The sequence below is a fragment of the Triticum aestivum genome, chromosome 3A (assembly GCF_018294505.1).
Source record: "Triticum aestivum cultivar Chinese Spring chromosome 3A, IWGSC CS RefSeq v2.1, whole genome shotgun sequence".
NCBI classification, from domain to species: domain Eukaryota; kingdom Viridiplantae; phylum Streptophyta; class Magnoliopsida; order Poales; family Poaceae; genus Triticum; species Triticum aestivum.
This window is the reverse complement of record NC_057800.1, coordinates 686846099-686865380: the sequence shown is the minus strand read 5'-3', so window position 1 is coordinate 686865380 and position 19282 is coordinate 686846099. Positions and strand designations below refer to the sequence as shown.

General features: G+C 48.4%; 3 protein-coding genes across 3 annotated transcripts; all 3 read left to right on the top strand.

Annotated features, from left to right (window-relative positions):
- The first annotated feature begins 8538 nt into the window (after nt 1–8538).
- On the top strand, nt 8539–9928 carry LOC123063223 (LRR receptor-like serine/threonine-protein kinase EFR). The gene has a single exon (XM_044486965.1). It carries the CDS (start codon nt 8539–8541, stop codon nt 9544–9546), a length of 1008 nt encoding a protein of 335 aa, XP_044342900.1. The 3' UTR covers nt 9547–9928.
- A 72-nt stretch (nt 9929–10000) lies between these two features.
- Nucleotides 10001–12626, top strand: LOC123063222 (probable LRR receptor-like serine/threonine-protein kinase At3g47570). The gene has a single exon (XM_044486964.1). The coding sequence runs from the start codon at nt 11343–11345 to the stop codon at nt 12372–12374; it is 1032 nt and encodes a 343-aa protein (XP_044342899.1). The 5' UTR covers nt 10001–11342; the 3' UTR covers nt 12375–12626.
- Nucleotides 12627–13853: 1227 nt separating this feature from the next.
- LOC123063224 (probable LRR receptor-like serine/threonine-protein kinase At3g47570) lies at nt 13854–15055 on the top strand. The gene is made up of 2 exons (XM_044486966.1): nt 13854–14458; nt 14568–15055. Exons 1-2 carry the CDS (start codon nt 14170–14172, stop codon nt 14918–14920), a joined length of 642 nt encoding a protein of 213 aa, XP_044342901.1. The 5' UTR covers nt 13854–14169; the 3' UTR covers nt 14921–15055.
- The last annotated feature ends 4227 nt before the right edge of the window (nt 15056–19282 follow it).

The window sequence follows — 19282 nt, the reverse complement described above, 5'->3', positions numbered from 1 at the left end:
AAACTTGAGGCCCAGGTCGGCGAGGTGAGCAGGAGCTTCAGGTTCTCATGAAAAAACATGAGAGTTTGGAGCTTGAGTCCAAGACGCCAAGTCTGCCAAGGCCGAAGCCCAAAAGGCCCTCCAAGAGTTGGAGGAGATGAAAAAGATAGCGGCGGGTAAGGCATTCTTTATGCAAAGCAGAAGTATAAAAGCAAAGTACTTGTTACTTACCCGAATCCGGAGCTCTCCAGGGGCATTCGCAGATCTTCCCCGCAGCGTATCCGACGCCGCTGCATTCTACCGAGCCGAAGAGGGCAGCTCGACGGAGAAGGTGTTCTGGTCTCAGTATGCTGAGGCCGGACACCCTGTGCCCTTGAGCGACCAGCTGAAACAGCTGGTCGAGCTCCACAAGGCGGCCGAACATGCCATGAAGGGCTTCATAGCTCGGCTGTGGCCCGGAGAGGCCCTGCCTGGGAGCTACTTCGGGCTGGTGCGGCGACTGGTGGAGGCCTGTCCAAGGCTCGAGGTCATCAAGCGCTCCGTCTGCATCGAAGGTGCCCGTAGGGCCCTTGCCCGTGCAAAGGTGCATTGGGGTAAGCTGGACGGTGAGAAGCTTGTGAAGGACGGGCCGCCGCCTGGGAAGGAGCATCGCAAGCCCGAGAACTATTACAAGGATGTTCTTGCTGGTGCTTGCCTTGTGGCGGATGAATGTACCAAGGATGTGATATTTGAATGAACTCGCTCATGTTTATCCTGTGCGCTGAAAACTTGTTCATATGCGCTAAGCAATGCTTATTGAATTTAAAATATTACTTTCTGTGCGGCCGTTTATCAAAAATTGAGAGATGGCCAGTCGTCGGCTTCTGCCCCCGTGCCACTAGTGCTGGGGTGTTCGGGATAAACCTGAGCGCTCTTTTTCCCATAGTTGGGTCCTTCGAGGGAGGCGCTCAGCACAACGAACCAGGCAATCAGACTATAATGCTTGCACACTCTCACTTAGCCATAGAACTCTATAATTTTAAATTTCGACGAAGTCCCTAGTTCTGAAGACTGAGTTCGGGGCGCTATCCACGCCTTGGCCGGACAAAGCCAGCTCCTCGCTCGAAGCGGCATAAGCCTTTAGGGACTCGAAAAACCTCTCGAACAGCGACCGGTCTCTCGCCATATCATGACAGTCAGTTTTAGCTTTCTCCACTGAGGTGCTTAACCCAGCTGAACCGGGGCACAATCGCAGTGGTTCTCCTAGTGCTACCTTAGCCGATAGAGCGGAACGTAAGGCACCAAAACATAGGAGCCGGGCAAACCCAACTATTGACCCAAATCATGATTCGGAGCCGATGCATATAGTGCTATTAGTTCGGGGTGCCGCACTTGTGAAAGTGTATGGACTTCTCACGCCATATTTATGGGTACTAAAGCCCCTGGCGTATTTTGCCGTACCACAGTGTACGGGTGCAACATGTCATAAACATATATATGAAAAGATGATAATGCAAAAAATAGACAGAAAGCTATGCATTGTTTATAGAGAGGCTATTTATTAAAGCCGAACGATACAAGTAGTGCGGTAAGCAAAAGATATTGGACTATTTAGTATGTCCTGACCAGGGGCAGGCTGCGGAATTGTATTTAAAACAGGTATACCGCTCGTAACAGAGACCACCTGGGAGTTCCATAATGCGGCATGGCTTGTCTGCCTCCCTGGATCTTGCATCGTTTGTGCGGCAGTCGAATTGCCGAACAGGTTATCCGAAGTATGGAGTCCTGAAAGTAAGAGAAAATTAAAAAAGAATCCGACAGCCCCTAGTACGTTTTAAGCCATATTTTGGGCGTGCCGTTATTGTGCCCCTTCCCCTGTGCCCATGGTATTTCCAGGGCGTAGTTATGTACGCGAGGTACTGGTTTCGCTATGTCGCGAGAGCTGGGGTTGGGGTCGCATTGCTACGCTTGCTTAAAGTGTGCCAGGCGGTCCTGCTGTGGGTTACTCCGGGCGCGCTTGGCAGTGTCTGGCTTATTAACGGCCGGACTGGAGAATTGCCTAAAAAGGCTACTTTGTACTTCCGCTGCGAGAGCCGCCGTGTGCTCCTCCGTACGGAGGGAGCGGTCGGTGTTTCCGTTGACCGTGATTACTCCTCGAGGGCCTGGCATCTTGAGCTTGAGATATGCGTAGTGCGGCACCGCATTGAACTTTGCGAATGCGGTTCGTCCGAGCAGGGCGTGATAGCCACTGCGAAACGGGACTATATCGAAGATTAACTCTTCGCTTCGGAAATTGTCCGGGGATCCGAAGACCACTTCAAGTGTTACTGAGCCTGTACAGTTGGCTTCTACACCTGGTATAACGCCTTTAAAGGTCGTTTTTGTGGGTTTAATCCTTGAGGGATCTATGCCCATTTTCCGCACTATATCCTGATAAAGCAGGTTTAGGCTACTGCCGCCGTCCGTGAGGACTCTTGTGAGATGAAATCCGTCGATGATTGGGTCGAGAACCAATGTGGCGAAGCCGCCATGACGGATGCTAGTGGGATGGTCCCTTCGATCAAAAGTGATCGGGCAGGAGGACCATGGGTTGAACTTCGGGGCGACTGGCTCTATCGCGTATACGTCCCGTAGCGCACGCTTCCGCTCCCTCTTGGGAATGTGGGTTGCGTATATCAAGTTCACCGTCCGCACTTGTGGGGGGAAGCCCTTCTGTCCATTGTTGTTCGGCGGCTTGGGCTCCTCCTTGTCGTCGTTGTGCAGCCCCTTGTCTCTGTTTTCGGCCCTTAACTTGCTTGCCTGCTTGAACACCCTACAATCCCTGTTAGTGTGATTGACTGGCCTTTCGGGGGTGCCATGTATTTGGCACAAGCGATCGAGTATTCGGTCCAAACTGGACGGGCCCCGAATATTCTTTTTGAATGGCTTTTTCCGCTGACCGGATTTATAGCCTTTGAATCCGGCATTGACTGCCATGTCTTCATTGCTGTCGCTGCTAACACGACATTTTTGCTTATTCTGACGTGTCCTGCCACTTTTGTCCTTGGTATCCGAATTACCAGGGTTCTTTGATAAGTTGTTACTGTGAGCTAGCCAGCTGTCTTCTCCCGCGCAAAAGCGGGTCATGAGTGTCGTGAGGGCTGCCATAGATTTCGACTTTTCCTGTCCCAGGTGCCGGGCAAGCCACTCGTCGCGGATGTTATGCTTGAAGGCTGCTAGGGCCTCTGCATCCGGACAGTCGACTATCTGGTTTTTCTTTGTTAGGAGCCGTGTCCAGAATTGTCTGGCCGATTCCTCTGGCTGCTAAATTATGTGGCTTAAGTCGTCGGCATCCGGTGGTCGCACGTAAGTGCCCTGCAAGTTGTCGAGGAATGCGGCTTCCAGGTCCTCCCAAGAACCGATTGAGTCTGCTGGCAAGCTGTTAAGCCAATGCCGGGCCGGTCCTTTAAGTTTGAGCGGGAGGTATTTGATGGCGTGTAGATCATCGCCGCGTGCCATGTGGATGTGAAGGAGATAATCCTCGATCCATACCGCCGGATCTGTTGTGCCATCGTATGATTCGATGTTTACGGGTTTGAAACCCTCTGGGATTTTATGATCCATTACTTCATTCGTGAAGCATAGCGGGTGTGCAGCGCCTCTGTACTGGGCTATATCACGACGCAGCTCAAAAGAGCTATGTCTGTTGTGTTCGGCCCGGCCGGATTTGTTGTATCCGGAGTGAAGATCATCGTCACGTGCCGTAGGGCGCCTGCGCGATCTGTAGATCGATCTTGTTTGTCTTGCCTTATCCTCCAGTACGTCTCGCAGGTCTGGCGCATTTTTCCGTGCCTTAGTTGAGCGGCGTCGAGGCATGGCTTGGGTGGAGGGCCGAGAGGCCTCTCTGTCACGGCCGCGAGGTGGCCGGTCTGCCATGTCATGCGCTGGTGATGTAGGTGCTTCCTCCTCTGATCGTGGTAGCGGCCTGCGCTTTGGGTAACTCTTGGAGGGGCGTTTGAGTTCATACTCTTCGGCCGCAAGGACTTTAGTCCATCTGTCATCTAGCAAATCTTGGGCAGCTCTAAGCTGTTACTGCTTTTTCTTGAGGCTGCTTGCCATGGCTAAAAGCCCGCGTTTGAAACGCTCTTGTTCGGCGGGGTCTGATGGTATGACGAATTCGTCGTCATCGAGGCTTGCCTCGTCTTCGGAGGGAGGCATATAGTTATCATCCTCGACCTCTTGTTCTGCCGCTTTTTCATGAGGGCTGGCTTTTCCATCTCCCTGTGCCGAATCTTGCTAAGGTGGGTGTTCTTCGGCGCTATCCGGGGTAGTATTATCTCCCGTGCCGGAATCACCGTTTTTGCTTTGGCGGGATTTAGAGCGCCGGCGCTGACGCCGGCGCTTTGGCTGTTTCTTGGGGGTGTCATCCCCCACTGTTCCATCGCCATCTCCATCTTTTGGAGTATCCACCATATATATGTCATATGACGAGGTGGCCTTCCAGCGCCCTACAGGTGCTGGTTCCTGTTCGTCTCCTACATCGTCGTCCATACCGTCGATGTATTCAGAGCCGAAGTCAAGCATGTCGGTTAAATCGTCGACAGTGGCTACAAAGTGGGTGGTAGGTGGGCTTTGAATTTCTTCATCGTCCGCATCCCATCCTCGCTGACTGTAATCCGGCCAGGGCTCTCCTGATAAAGAGAGAGACTTAAGAGAATTCAGGATGACGCCAAAAGGCGAGTGCTGAAAGATGTCTGCGGCGGTGAACTCCATTATCGGCGCCCAATCGGATTCGATTGGCAGGGGCGCGGGGGGTTTGAAGTTCGGGGAGGAGTCCGGATCCTCGGAGTCATGGGTCGTGCAGAGTGCGGGGCTAGCATTCGGCTTGATCGCCTTTGAGATCGCAGCCCCCGAGGTGACGTCCTACCGCTCATCCTCGATTGGCGCAATAGGCTCCGAGTTAGGGGTCGGAACCGATGCGTGTGCGGCCTCCAGGACACTGTCCGGAGGCAGAGCTATATCATGCCCCTCGAGATAGTGCGACACGCTTGGCCGTGGCTCGAATCCGTCGAAGATCAAGTCTCCGCGGATGTCAGCCGTGTGGTTTAAGCTTCCAAACCTGACTTGATGGCCAGGGGCGTAGCTTTCGATCTGCTCCAAGTGGCCAAGCGAATTGGCCCGCAGAGCGAAGCCGCCGAAGACGAAGATCTGTCCGGGGAGAAAAGTCTCACCCTGGACCGCATCGTTGTTGATGATCAAAGGAGCCATCGGGCCTAAAGGCGACGACACAGAAGAACTCTCAATGAAAGCACCAATGTCGGTGTCAAAACCGGCGGATCTCGGGTAGGGGGTCCCGAACTGTGCGTCTAGGCCAGATGGTAACAGGAGGCAGGGAACACGATGTTTTACCCAGGTTCGGGCCCTCTCGATGGAGGTAAAACCCTACGTCCTGGTTGATTAATATTGATGATATAGGTAGTACAAGAGTAGATCTACCACGAGATCAAGGAGGCTAAACCCTAGAAGCTAGCATATGGTATGATTGTTGTATATGGAGTTGATTGTGTTGATGTCCTACGGACTACAACCCTCCGGTTTATATAGACACCGGATACGGTTAGTGTTACATAGAGTCGGTTACAATGGTAGGAGATCTTGAATATCCGCATCGCCAAGCTTGCCTTCCATGCCAAGAAAAGTCCCATCCGGACACGGGACGAAGTCTTCAATCTTGTATCTTCATAGTCCTGAAGTCCGGCTGAAGGTATAGTCCGGCTACCCGAACACCCCCTAATCCAGGACTCCCTCAGAGGGCATGACAACGGTCCAGACACTCGCAAAGTCCCCCATCCCCCCCTTCCCACCCACACACACATTTCTCTGGTCTGCAGGAAAAGCATGTCTGGACCGTTACAGGCCCGCGTTGGATAGCAACACGTCCCGACCATGCGGTCCGGACGGTTGCCGGGGGTTTGAGGGATCAGTGTTGGAGATGCCCTCACATCCTTCCATGATCTCCTTCACTTTCCTTTCTCTCTTTTCTTTGGGCTAACACATGCATTTTAGAATATTCAATTCCGCAACCAGGCTCATGTAATCTTGGTGAATAGTAAAAAGCTTTAAAAAAATTGAATTTGTTTGGCATGAAAGATGTTCGGATGTGTGAGATGTCCGTGTCAAATATCATCGTGTTTGGACATCTAAATAGCTCATGGCAAATAAAGACAAAATCAGTTCGAACAATGCATATGAATAGTAAACTTTCTCACAGACTTCAATTTTTTTTGCTGAGAGCTAATCCGATGCCCAAACACGATAAAATTTGGCACGGATATCATGCACTCAAATATCTTTCATGCTAAAAAATCAGATTTTTTTCCCAGATTTTATTGTATTTTCCTTTATTTAGGGATAAGTATATTTTTCGTTCCTCAATTCTTTCAAGAGTATAGAAATAGTCCCTCAACTTCAAAACCAGCAAAAATTAGTCCCTGAACTTCTCAAACCGGATAACTTTAGTCCCTAATACCGCTTTAGATGATTTAACTGACGATGTAGCATGGGTTTGACTAGTTCGGATGGTTTCGTTGATGAAGTGGAGGCTGCCGGTCACGGGACGCTGAAGACATGTTCGCCAGCACCAGCCGGTCTGCTACTACTCTGGTCGAGCTCTCTTTGAGCACGCCGAGCAGCCATGCCCAGCTGGCTGTAGCCCCGCTTGCTGGTCGAGCTGCACTCCGCCGTCCGATGGTTGCCGCATCTACCGAGTTACCACTTGTCGTGTCCACTGCGCATTGGTACTACTTGCTACGCGCATCGCTAGCACACTAACACTGCCAACCACAGGCCTGCTCACCATGGGCGTCACCGCTTCATGCTGATGCGTGTTGCTGCCGCAGCCTGTGCTAACCGGTTTCACTCGCTGAGCTGACAGAGGAGCTGCATGGTCCCCTTCGCCACTGCCTTGCTAGCGCACAAGCAGAGCAGCATCACCGCCCGTTCGTCCGTGCTGCGTGCTCCGGCCGTGGCAGTTCAGGTGGCGCTGGAGCTCCTTCCACGCGAGCTCAGCAGCTCGACAATGCATGCGCTACGAACCCGCAACACGCACTGTGGCGAGCTATGGAACCTCCACAAGGCCACTCCTCGAGCGCCACGATTTCGCACACATTGCTGTCATGCGTGTTGTACTGCTGCTGCAACCCCAGCGTCAGCGACACGCCACCTGCGTCGCGGCCGAAGCCCCTGCCCAGTCGTCATTGGAGACAAGATGTAGATCATGCATGTGAGTTATTTGATGAAATGCATGTGTTACGGGCACATAGGGTGGTAGCAAGGAGACCACGACTGTCATGGCCGAGATGCAGGTGACGCATCACGGCATGTTGTTCGCAGGTAGAATACGCGCATGGTGCTGGCATCTTCGCCATGGACGAGGTCAAGGGTGGCAGCCAATACGGAGTTGGTACCTTCGCTTTGATGAAAGGTAGATGAGGCTGGGCCCACACTAGTCAGCTCGAGTCAAAACCACTACACGTCAGCAGGAAACCACTTGAACTGGCAAGAGGGATTAAACTTATCCGGTTTTCAAAGTTGAGGGACTAAGTTTTACTGGTTTTGAAGTTGAGGGATTATTTTATATTCTTGAAAGAATTGAGGGACAAAAAATATAGTTTCCCCTTTATTTTATGTTTACGCACGGAAGCAGATGAGCTCAAGCGCCGTTTCATCGCGTCCATGCATTCTTTCTTTCTCTGCTTTCTCTCTCCAGATCACGCTCTTTTTCCCGAGGATACCCGGTTCCTGTGCAGGCTACACCTCATCTCTGCAAGCGGCTGCCTTTTCCATCTCTCTCCTCCACGGCTGCCTTTTCCATCTCTCTCCTCCACGGCTGGTCACCTTCACCGTGGACCTGCGGGGCAACGGTCCACACTAGAGCGTTGGCCTTGCCTAATGAATCACTGCCAGTGCAGAGTTCCATATATCTAAGAGGTTTATCTTCACAAACTTATTTATCTTAACATGCAAACATACAATTATGAATGGGATAAAACCCACCTCAACATGTAATTATGCATAAAAAAACCACCACAACAATTGACCATGCATGGGAAAATATTTTTATGTAATTTTTCTACTTATATTCAATAAATATTTTACAATTATAGATAATCAAATATAATAAGTCATATGTATTTTTAATTTTGGTTCTGATATCAATCAAAAAATTGTCAACTAATTCCCTCAGCACAGCACACACGGGTATCCTCATTCGGATATTAGATTCTTCCTGCCACTGGTTCATTGTCTAGACGAGATATGCCCCACTCCTCATAGGTACCAAAGTTGCGTTTGATAATCACGACATGTTGAACAGGTTCGATGTTTCCGCGTGCAATACAAACAGCCAGAGAGCCACTTGGTACAAAGTGCCAGAGAAAAAGGCACACTTGATAGAGCTTTCTTTGTAAGCTCCTTCCTTCCAAGAAAAAGGCAGCTTGGATTCCCATTAGCAGCCCCACTTGAGCGAAAGTTCGTCTGAACCACACTTGAAATGTGTGTATATATGAGCAGCTTGGTGAGCAGAGGAGCAGGAGCACCACAATGACCATCGCATTCTTTTCCATCCTCCTAGTCCTAGTCCTATCAGCCATTTCTGTAGCTGCTTCCTCTCCCAACCGCAATGGCAGTGACACAGACCTTGCCACTCTGCTGGCTTTCAAAGCCCAGTTCTCCGACCCTCTTGGTGTCCTTGCCGGCAACTGGACAACCAGCACATCATTCTGCCACTGGGTCGGCATCAGATGCAGCCGGCGGAGGCAGCGAGTCACAGCTCTGTCGCTGCCGGATACACCTCTCTATGGACCCATCACACCTCACCTCGGTAACCTCTCTTTCCTCTCTGTCCTCAGTCTCAACAACACCAACATCACGGGTTCCATCCCACATGATTTAGGTAGACTACATCGCCTTGAATTCCTGAGACTTGGCTACAATGGCCTGTCAGATAGCATCCCTCCTACTATAGGAAACCTCTCAAGGCTTCAAGTTCTTGACCTAAAACTGAACCTCCTATCTGGTTCAATCCCGCTAGAGCTACGTAACCTGTACAATCTTGCCTATATAAATCTCATGAAAAATTCCATTAGTGGATCTATACCGACCGACATGTTTAACAATACCCCTATGTTAACTTATTTAAACTTCGCCAACAATAGCCTGTCAGGGTCAATACCATCCTGCGTTGGCTCCTTGCCACTGCTCCGCAACCTTATTATGCATTACAATCATCTCACCGGCCTAGTGCCTCCTTCCATTTTTAACATGTCTAAACTGCAGGGTATCTATCTCACCCATAACTACTTAACTGGTTCTTTCCCTACAAATGCAAGTTTCAATCTCCCGATGCTACAGATTATTGCCATAGGACAGAACAATTTCACAAGCCATGTTCCATTGGGCCTTGCGTCTTGTCAATACCTCAAAGTTATTTCCTTCTCCCTTAATTCATTTGAGGGTGTTGTGCCAACATGGCTAGGCAAGTTGACTCGTCTCATTTGGTTGGCCATGGGCGAGAATGGCCTTTTCGGGTCAATTCCTAGAGCTCCTTGACCTCGGATCCTGCAACCTAACAGGAGCCATTCCAACAGAACTCGAACAGTTAAGTCAACTGTCACAATTGAATCTTTCGGAGAACGAGCTAATAGGACCCATTCCCGCTTCTCTTGATAATGCAACTGAATTAGCAATCCTATTGTTGGACCAAAACATGTTGACTGGACCAGTACCTAGAACTATCGGTAACATGAACTCTTTGATAATCCTTGATATTTCAACTAACTACCTACATGGGGATGTCAACTTCTTACCCGTTTTCTCTGATCTTCCAAATCTCCAATACCTTAGCATCAAGTCAAATAATTTCACGGGTAGCCTCCCTAACAATGTAGGGAACGGCAAGCTACTGCCGGAGACTGGAGGAGACCCCCTCTCCCTCCCCCACCCCCTCCCCCTCCCCCGCGCCGCCCCTAGCGGGTGTCTCGGGGGTTGATTCCCCTCCCGCCGGCGTAACCTCCCTCTCTCTCCATCTCTCCTCGCCGCCGCACGAGGCTGGGGTGCGGTCTGGGACTGCGGCGGCGGGTCTCGGATCCGGGCGGCGGCCCCTGGCGAGGCTCCCTGTCTCCTGCGGCGGGCAGTGGGGTTGGCGTGGTGCCGGCGATCTTGTCGGGTGGTCGACGGATCTCCGGTGGCCTGGGGCCTCGCGTGGCTGCCTTGGCGGCTGGCGGCGCCAGATCTGGCTGCTGGCCTTCTTCCCTGCTCGGTGCGCTTCTCCTGCGAGGGTCCCTGGGTGTGTTGTATGGCCTGCCTATGGGATGCGGGCGATTCTGGTGGTCAGGATCCAGATCGGGGGAAACCCGGGTCGGCTCCGGCCGGCCGCGACGACGACGACGCCCGCGGGCGCGATTTCTTCATGGAGACGTCTGTCAAGGTCTGCGTCTGCCCTTCTACTCCCCACCACCTAGCTTCTCGGGTGAAAACCTAACTCCGGTGGGCGGCGGCAGCGTCTTTGGCGCCGCGACCTTCTTGAAGGCGCCGCCTTGAGGGTTGGGTGGTGGCGGGCGCTGTTTGGGGTCGGTGACAGCTGCCGACGGCGTGCCCTTCTTGGCCCAAGCCTCCGCTTTTCCTCCGACGCGTTCTGGTTCTCCTGGGGGCGTCGTTTTGGAGTAAGTGTTGGCTGGGAGGATGGTGGAGCGGCGCTCCATCTCACACATTGATGGCGGCGGATGTCGGCGGCATGGCGCTGTGGAGGCTCGACGTCCGATGCACGGAGATGGACTCGCGCAGGAGGAGGTTGCTGTTTGGCGTCATGGTGGCGTCAATGGCGGAGTGGCCAGACAAGGTAGAAGCCTCAATTTGATCTGAAGACAGACCTGTGAAAGATGGCGGTGACAACACACGAGTGCGTCTGACCGGATTAAGCCCCAGACCCGGTATGTGACTCGACTGGGGCTTCCGAATGTGTTTCGGCTTCTGGCTTTTGATGTTAGGCTTACGTGAGTGGTCTGGGTAGTGGCCCGGCTACCACCCCTTCATCATATTGGATAGGAGTAGTGGCATATGTTGTCAAGATGGTGGATTCAGGCACATTGGTGTAATACTTTGTAAGGTCCTCGAGAATAATCAATAAAGTGGCCGTATGCATCTTCCAGATGCAGAGGCCGGGGGTCATCCTCCTTTTCTAAAAAAACAAACAATGTAGGGAATATATCAAGCGAGCTGCAATTTTTTTAGCACGTGAAAACAGGTTGGTTGGAGGAATTCCAACCACAATTTCAAATTTAACTGGCCTATTTGTGCTAGATCTTTCAGAAAACCAACTTCATAGTGCAATTCCAGAGTCCATCATAATGATGACAAATCTAGAATGGCTTGACCTCCAGAAAAATAATTTGTTTGGCTCCATCCCATCTCAGATTGCCATGCTCAACAATCTAGACCATATTTTTCTCAACGACAATTGTTTCTCTGGTTCCATACCAGAAAACATCGGTAACCTCACTAAGTTAGAATTTCTCAGCTTATCAAGAAACCAATTAACATCAACTCTGCCACCAAGTTTGTTTCATACTGATAGCTTAGTAAACCTAGATTTGTCTCAGAACTCTTTGAATGGTGCACTACCATTGGATATGGGCTATTCTAAACAAATTATTAGCATGGATCTCTCTACCAATCACTTTGTTGGTAGGATCCCAGATTCGGTTGGACAACTTCAAACGTTAACCAACTTGAACCTATCACAAAATTCCTTCTCCGGTTCAATTCCGAACTCTTTCAACAAGCTAACCAGCTTGAAATCCTTGGACCTATCACATAATGATTTCTTCGGTACCATCCCAAATTACCTAGCCAATTTTACCATGCTCAATAGTTTGGACCTATCTTTCAATAATCTGAAAGGTCAGATACCCAATGGAGGGATCTTCTCAAACATTAGCATACAATCCTTGATGGGGAACTCAGGTCTTTGTGGTGCTTCACGATTAGGGTTTTCAACATGTCCAAGTAACCCACAAAAAACTAAAGGTGGAATTTTGAAATTTGTAGTCCCTACCATCATTATAGTGATTGGTGTTTTAGCTTCATATTCATATGCAATGATAAGAAGGAAAACTAGCAGTCAGCAAGGGATGCCAGTTTCTATTGATATAGTTGACGTGACAAGTCATCCTCTGGTCCCTTACCATGAGCTGGCTCGCGCTACAAATAACTTCAGCGAGAGCAATCTTTTGGGGTATGGAAGCTTTGGAAAAGTTTTTAAGGGTCAACTAAGCAGTGGTTTGGTGGTTGCAATAAAAGTCATAAACATGCAGCTTCTGCAGGGCATCAGAAGCTTTGATGCTGAGTGTCAGGCTCTCCGTATGGCACGGCATCGCTGAAGGATATATGCCCTAGAGGCAATAATAAAATTATTATTTATTTCATTATATCATGATAAATGTTTATTATTCATGCTAGAATTGTATTAACCGGAAACATAATACATGTGTGAATACATAGACAAACAGAGTGTCACTAGTATGCCTCTACTTAACTAGCTCGTTGATCAAAGATGGTTAAGTTTCCTAGCCATTGACATGGGTTGTCATTTGATTAACGAGATCACATCATTAGGAGAATGATGTGATTGACATGACCCATTCTGTTAGCTTAGCACATGATCGTTTAAGTATGTTGTTATTGCTTTCTTCATGACTTATACATGTTCCTATGACTATGAGATTATGCAACTCCCGTTTACCGGAGGAACACTTTGTGTGCTACCAAACGTCACAACGTAACTGGGTGATTATAAAGGTGCTCTACAGGTGTCTCCGAAGGTACTTGTTGGGTTGGCGTATTTCGAGATTAGGATTTGTCACTCCGATTGTCGAAGAGGTATCTCTGGGCCCTCTCGGTAATGCACATCACTTAAGCCTTGCAAGCATTGCAACTAATGAGTTAGTTGCGGGATGATGTATTACGGAATAAGTAAAGAGACTTGCCGGTAACGAGATTGAACTAGGTATTGAGATACCGACGATCGAATCTCGGGCAAGTAACATACCGATGACAAAGGGAACAACGTATGTTGTTATGCGGTCTGACCGATAAAGATCTTCGTAGAATATGTAGGAGCCAAGATGAGCATCTAGGTTCCACTATTGGTTATTGACCGGAGACGTGTCTCGGTCATGTCTACATAGTTCTCGAACCCGTAGGGTCCGCACGCTTAATGCTACGATTATAGTTATATTATGAGTTTTATGTTTTGATGTACCGAATGTTGTTCGGAGTCCCGGATGTGATCACGGACATGACGAGGAGTCTCGAAATGGTCGAGACATGAAGATTGATATATTGGAAGCCTATGTTTGGATATCGGAAGTGTTCCGGGTGAAATCGGGATTTTACGGGAGTACCGGGGGGTTACCGGAACCCCTCGGGGGCTTAATGGGCCTACATGGGCCTTAATGGAAAAGGAGGGAAGCAAGGGAAGTGTGGGGCACGCCCCCCCAAGGCCCAAACCAAATTGGTTTAGGGCAAAGGGGGCCGGCCCCCCTCTTTCCTTCTTCCCCCCTCCCAAGTCCTAATCCAACTAGGAAAAGGGGGGGAGTCCTACTCCCGGTGGGAGTAGGACTCCTCCGGCGCGCCTCTCCCCTTGGCTGGCCGCAGCCCCCTTGCTCCTTTATATACAGGGGCAGGGGGCACCTATAAACACACAAGTTGACCAAGTTGACCGTCTCTTAGCCGTGTGCGGTGCCCCCTCCACCATAGTCCACCTCGATAATACTGTAGCGGTGCTTAGGCGAAGCCCTGCGTCGGTAGAACATCAACATCGTCACCACGCCGTCGTGCTGACGAAACTCTCCCTCAACACTCAGCTGGATCGGAGTTAGAGGGTCGTCATCGGGTTGAACGTGTGTTGAACTCGGAGGTGCCGTGCGTTCGGTACTTGATCGGTCGGATCGTGAAGACGTACGACTACATCAACCGCGTTGTGCTAACGCTTCCGCTTTCGGTCTACGAGGGTACGTGGACAACACTCTCCCCTCTCGTTGCTATGCATCACCATGATCTTGTGTGTGCGTAGGAATTTTTTTGGAAATTACTACGTTCCCCAACAATCGCAACCTTATAAGGATAGTAAATACATGTTCCAATCTGGATTTCAGAGCATTAGTGCTTCAGTACATGCCCAATGGCACTTTAGATGCACTCTTGCACTACTCTCAAAGCACAAGGCACTTCGGGTTATTGGAGAGGATAGGCATAATGCTTGACGTGGCTATGGCAATGGAGTATCTGCATCATGAGCACCACGAGGTGGTCTTGCACTGTGACTTTAAGCCAAGCAATGTGTTGTTTGATGAGGACATGACCGTGCATGTAGCAGACTTCGGCATTGCAAGGTTGCTACTAGGTGATGAAACCTCTATGATCTCTGCGACCATGCCTGGGACTGTTGGGTACATGGCACCAGGTACTTGGCTCGCATTTTTTATCAATCTTGATATCTATTTTTCTTACAAACCTAGTAATTGGTTAAATATATCTTGATTTGATTTTATATTTGTGAAATCCATAAGCAGAATATGGATCGTTTGGAAAAGCATCACGAAAGAGTGATGTGTTCAGCTACGTCATCATACTCCTTGAAGTCTTCACTAAAGGGAGACTCACGGATGCAATTTTTGTTGGGAATCTAACATTGAGACAATGGGTTTTTGAGACATTCCCCGATGACCTTGTTCATGTTGTGGATGGCGATCTACTGCGAGGACCTTCTTCTAGCCGCCACCTGGAAGTCTTTCTTGTGCCAATATTCGAGTTGGGTTTGCTCTGCTCCTGCGACTCTCCTGACCAAAGGATAACGATGACGGATGTGGTCGTGAAGCTGAAGAAGATCAAAGTGGAGTATACCAAATGGAGTGCAACCCAATGATTGATCCTTTTCTTTTCTATATGTGGCTGTCTTTTTCTTCTTCAGTGCCAAGAATAACATCAGCTTCTACACAGTACTCACCTAATTATGTTGTTATATGTCTCTTATGAAAGAGTTATATCCATAAACCAAATCTTTGACGGTGATGTTTTATAGTTTTTGCACTGTACAACACAGAGTGACTTGCTGCTTCCTTCTTGCTAGCTATCTAATTTGTCTTGTTTTTGTTCCGACCTCTATTCTGCTAGAACTCCGTATTAAAAAATAATAACAATTTACATAGCTGTTCTTGGGAGCATGTACTAGAAAAACGATTTTTAACGACAAGATATGTGGTCGTTAAAAGTGAAAGTGCGTTATGTCGACTAGAGGAGGGGGGTGAATAGGCGATTTTTACAAATTCGTCGTTGAGGAATTTCAGTGTGAGGAAATTCCTAAGCAATGAACTACTTAGCAGCGGAATAAGTATTCAGATGCAAGCATAACAGAGTAGTAGCACAGTCATCATGATGAAATGAAAAGCACTCGTAAACACAACATATGCAGGCTGAAGACAAAGTGACTGAAGAATTAGGATTGAGGAAATTGAGAAAGTCTTCAGTCAAAATCTTCAAACAGTAACGATCAAGTACTTCTACACAGAAATGAGGAAATGGAAGGGTTGAGGAAATAGAACCAGTAGCTTGGCAAAGACAGTGATTTGGTAGACCAGTTCCAACTGCTATGAGATTCGTACGTCTAGTTGGAGCGGCTAGGTAGTTAAACCTGAGGACACACAGTCCCCGACACACAGTCCTCACCGTATTCTCCTTGAGCTAAAGTCACACAGACCTCGCCCAATCACTCGTGGTAAGTCTTCAGGTGACTTCCAAACCTTCACAGACTCGGCCACTCGGTGATCCACAATTTCCTCTTGGATGCTCTAGACCATGACGCCTAACCATCTGAAGGATGCACAGTCCTCAAAGGTAACAGGCGTCGGTTCCACATAGGAACAATCTCTTCAGTGATGCTCAATCACTTTGGGTTTGTAGGTGTTTGGGTTTGGGTTTTCCTCACTTGATGATTTTCGTTCAAAGTCCTCGGAGGATGGGATGCTCTCAATTGACAAGTGTTAGTTTCTCTCGGAGCAGCCAATCAGCTAGTGGTTGTAGGGGGTGGCTATTTATAGCCTAGGGAGCAGCGCGACATGATATGACATAAATGCCCTTCAATGATATGACCGTTAAGTGGGTAGATATTTTGGGAAAGCTGGCGCATAGCACAACAAAGGTCAAAAATTTGACTCTCAAATTCCTCAGGGCTATCATGTTCCTCACTTGTAGGCAATCTGCACTGGCGAATTCCTAACTCCTCAGTCAGAACAAATTCCTCAGAGACCAGAAGATCTTCGTCTCTGTCACTGAAGAAATTGACTGAACTGTACGAGATTTCCAATGGCTTCACTCGAGAGGATTGGGTAGGTGTAGGATTTTGAGATGAGCATCACTTGGAAACTTTTCCTTAGTTTTACCTCGACCCCCTTTAACAGTACGGTGTTTCCTATGACTCAAGAAAGAGAAAACGAAACTATGAAAACAGAAGTCTTCACGCTTCATATTCCTCACATGAATATCAAGTCTTCACGGTCACACCAATTTCTTCACTTTCAAACTCTTCAAGAAAACCAAAGTCTTCAGCTGAAGACATTCATTTTTAGGGGTCGACTTTCATCGTAAATATCAAACTCCTCATAGACTTATAAACCTGTATACACTCACAAACCCATTAGTCCCTTAACCTGTAAGTCTTCAATACACCAAAATCGCTAAGGGGCACTAGATGCACTTACAAAAAGTAAGAATGTGGTCGTTGAAAGTCATTAGCAACCACATCTTTGTGGTCATGATATGTTTCGTCGTTGAAAGTAATAACGACCACATTGTCCCGTCGTTATTTTGTAATGATGGGACAATCTGTTTCATTAATTGTGAGGAAATAACGACTACAATTCTTCCATTAGCAACCACCTTTCCCCTTGCTACAAATATTTGATATTATTAATGGTCACTTTACATTGCCAATTGCCACCCATTTCACCATTTTGCTTGTCTTTAACAACCCGTCTTATTTTTTTTACAAATATTGTTTTATGTTGCTTGCAACTTTTGAAATCAACCACACCAATTAACAGTCAAAAGTATCACAACTTGTTTTTATTAACCAGAAAAACACATATAATGGACATGATCCTTGTTGGGAACATAGCATACAATTTCAAAACATTTCTTACGATCATGCAAGATCTATTGAGGAGATGCATAGAAATGATAGGGGGAGAGTGTGTCCATGTACCCTCGTAGACCGAAAGCGGAAGCGTTAGCTTAACGCGGTTGATGTAGTCGAACGTCTTCGCGATCCAACCAATCAAGCACCGAACGTACGAGACCTCCGAGTTCTGCACACGTTCAGCTCGATGATGTCCCTCAAACTCTTGATCTAGCAAAGTGTCAAGGGAGAGTTTCGTTAGCACGACTGATGGTAACGGTGATGGTGATGTGATCCACACAGGGCTTCGCCTAAGCACTACGACAATATGACTGGAGGAGTAAACTATGGAGGGGGCACCACACATGGCTAAGAGAACAATTGATGTGCTTTGGGGTTCCCCCTGCTCCCGCATATAAAGGAGGAGGGGAGGAGGCCGGCCCTAGGGGGCGCGCCATGGGAGGGGAACCGACTAGGACTCCTAGTCCAAGTCAGCCCCCCTTCCTTCTTTCGGAGGGGGAAAGGGGAAGGAGAGGGAGAGGGAGAAGGAAAGGGGGGCCGCGCCCCCTCCCCTTGTCCAATTCGGACTGCCCATGGGGGGAGGGGGGCGTGCCACCCCTTGTGGGCTGCCCTCTCTCCCCCCTATAGCCCATGTGGCCCATTACTTTTCCCGGGGGGTTCCGGTAACCTCCTGGTACTTCGATAAATACCTAAAACACTCCGGAACCATTCCGATGTCCGAATATCATCGTCCAATATATCAATCTTCACCTCTTGACCATTTCAAGACTCCTCGTCATGTCCGTGATCTCATCCGGGAATCTAAACAATCTTCGGTCACCAAAACACACAACTTATAATACAAATCGTCATCGAACGTTAAGCGTGCGGACCCTACGGGTTCGAGAACTATGTAGACATGACCGAGACACATCTCCGATCAATAACCAACAATAGAACCTGGATGCTCATATTGGTTCCTACATATTCTATGAAGATCTTTATCGGTCAAACTGCAATGACACTAGTAGAAAAAGGGTCAAATGTGAGACACATTAGTCCCGGTATGTGTCCATTAGTGTCGGTTCAAACGGCTAGGCAGGAGGAGATCTTTAGTACCGGTTCATTGCGAACCTTTAGTACCGGTTCATGCCACGAACCGGTACTAAAGAGGCTAGGGCTCGGCCAACACCTTTAGTACTGGTTCATGGCATGAACCGGTAGTAAAGAGGTTGTGGCAGGCTGATTTAGTCCCACCTCGCTCCCCTAGCAAGATTTTTACCACCTTAAATATGTTACTTCTCAAACTATCACAAGCACCTGGTCTTCATTGAACTTTATGTGTAGAATTTGTGGTCGCAATATGAGTCTTCACCGGTTTCTAAACCGTTGAGGACTCATATTGACAATTCAGATTGTACACAAAAAGATCATTGAAAATCAATGTATTTTTTATGAATATTTTTACATGTTTACGCCCTCACTCGCTCCACTCACTCGGTCTCCCCCTCAATCCCCCGCGCCGGTCCTCCCCCGCTGGCCGCCCCTCACTCTCTCCACTCACTTCAAAACTGGACGCACTTCGTGTACAAACTGGACAATCTCTTTCAGAGTATCAGGGTTTCGGACGAGAACTCATCTGTTACACGGGCACTTCATTTTTTAAAACTTATTTGAACTCCATACTTTTTTGCATTCAGTATGCAGCATTCAAAGCGACGTCATCAATTTCCAACACATTCTGACATCATTTGATGTTTTTTTAGTCATTTACCGATTTGTTTAGAGAGCTAAATGACCGTGAAATTGAAAATCACTACAAAATGAACTCTGAAAATGTTGAAACTTGGCATGGTATCATTATTTCACCTGCATAGCATGTGCGGAAAAGTAGAGAGGGTCACGGCAAAAACTGGACGCACTTCGTGTACAAACTGGACAATCTCTTTCGGAGTATTAGGGTTTCGGACAAGAACTCATCTGTTACACGGGCACTTCAATGTTTTTTAAACTTATTTGAAATCCCGACTTTTTTTGCGTTCAGTATGCAGCATTCAAAGCGGCGTCATCATTTCCAACACGTTCTGACATCATTTGCTGTTTTTCAGTCATTTA

What these genes read in the sequence shown, in the direction of transcription:
- LOC123063223 (XM_044486965.1), top strand. Translation starts at nt 8,539, where the DNA reads ATGACCATCGCATTCTTTTCCATCCTCCTAGTCCTAGTCCTATCAGCC.
- LOC123063222 (XM_044486964.1), top strand. Translation starts at nt 11,343, where the DNA reads ATGATGACAAATCTAGAATGGCTTGACCTCCAGAAAAATAATTTGTTT.
- LOC123063224 (XM_044486966.1), top strand. Translation starts at nt 14,170, where the DNA reads ATGCCCAATGGCACTTTAGATGCACTCTTGCACTACTCTCAAAGCACA. An exon ending in TGTTGGGTACATGGCACCAG is followed by an intron (nt 14,459 to 14,567) that starts GTACTTGGCTCG and finishes ATCCATAAGCAG; the next exon opens with AATATGGATCGTTTGGAAAA.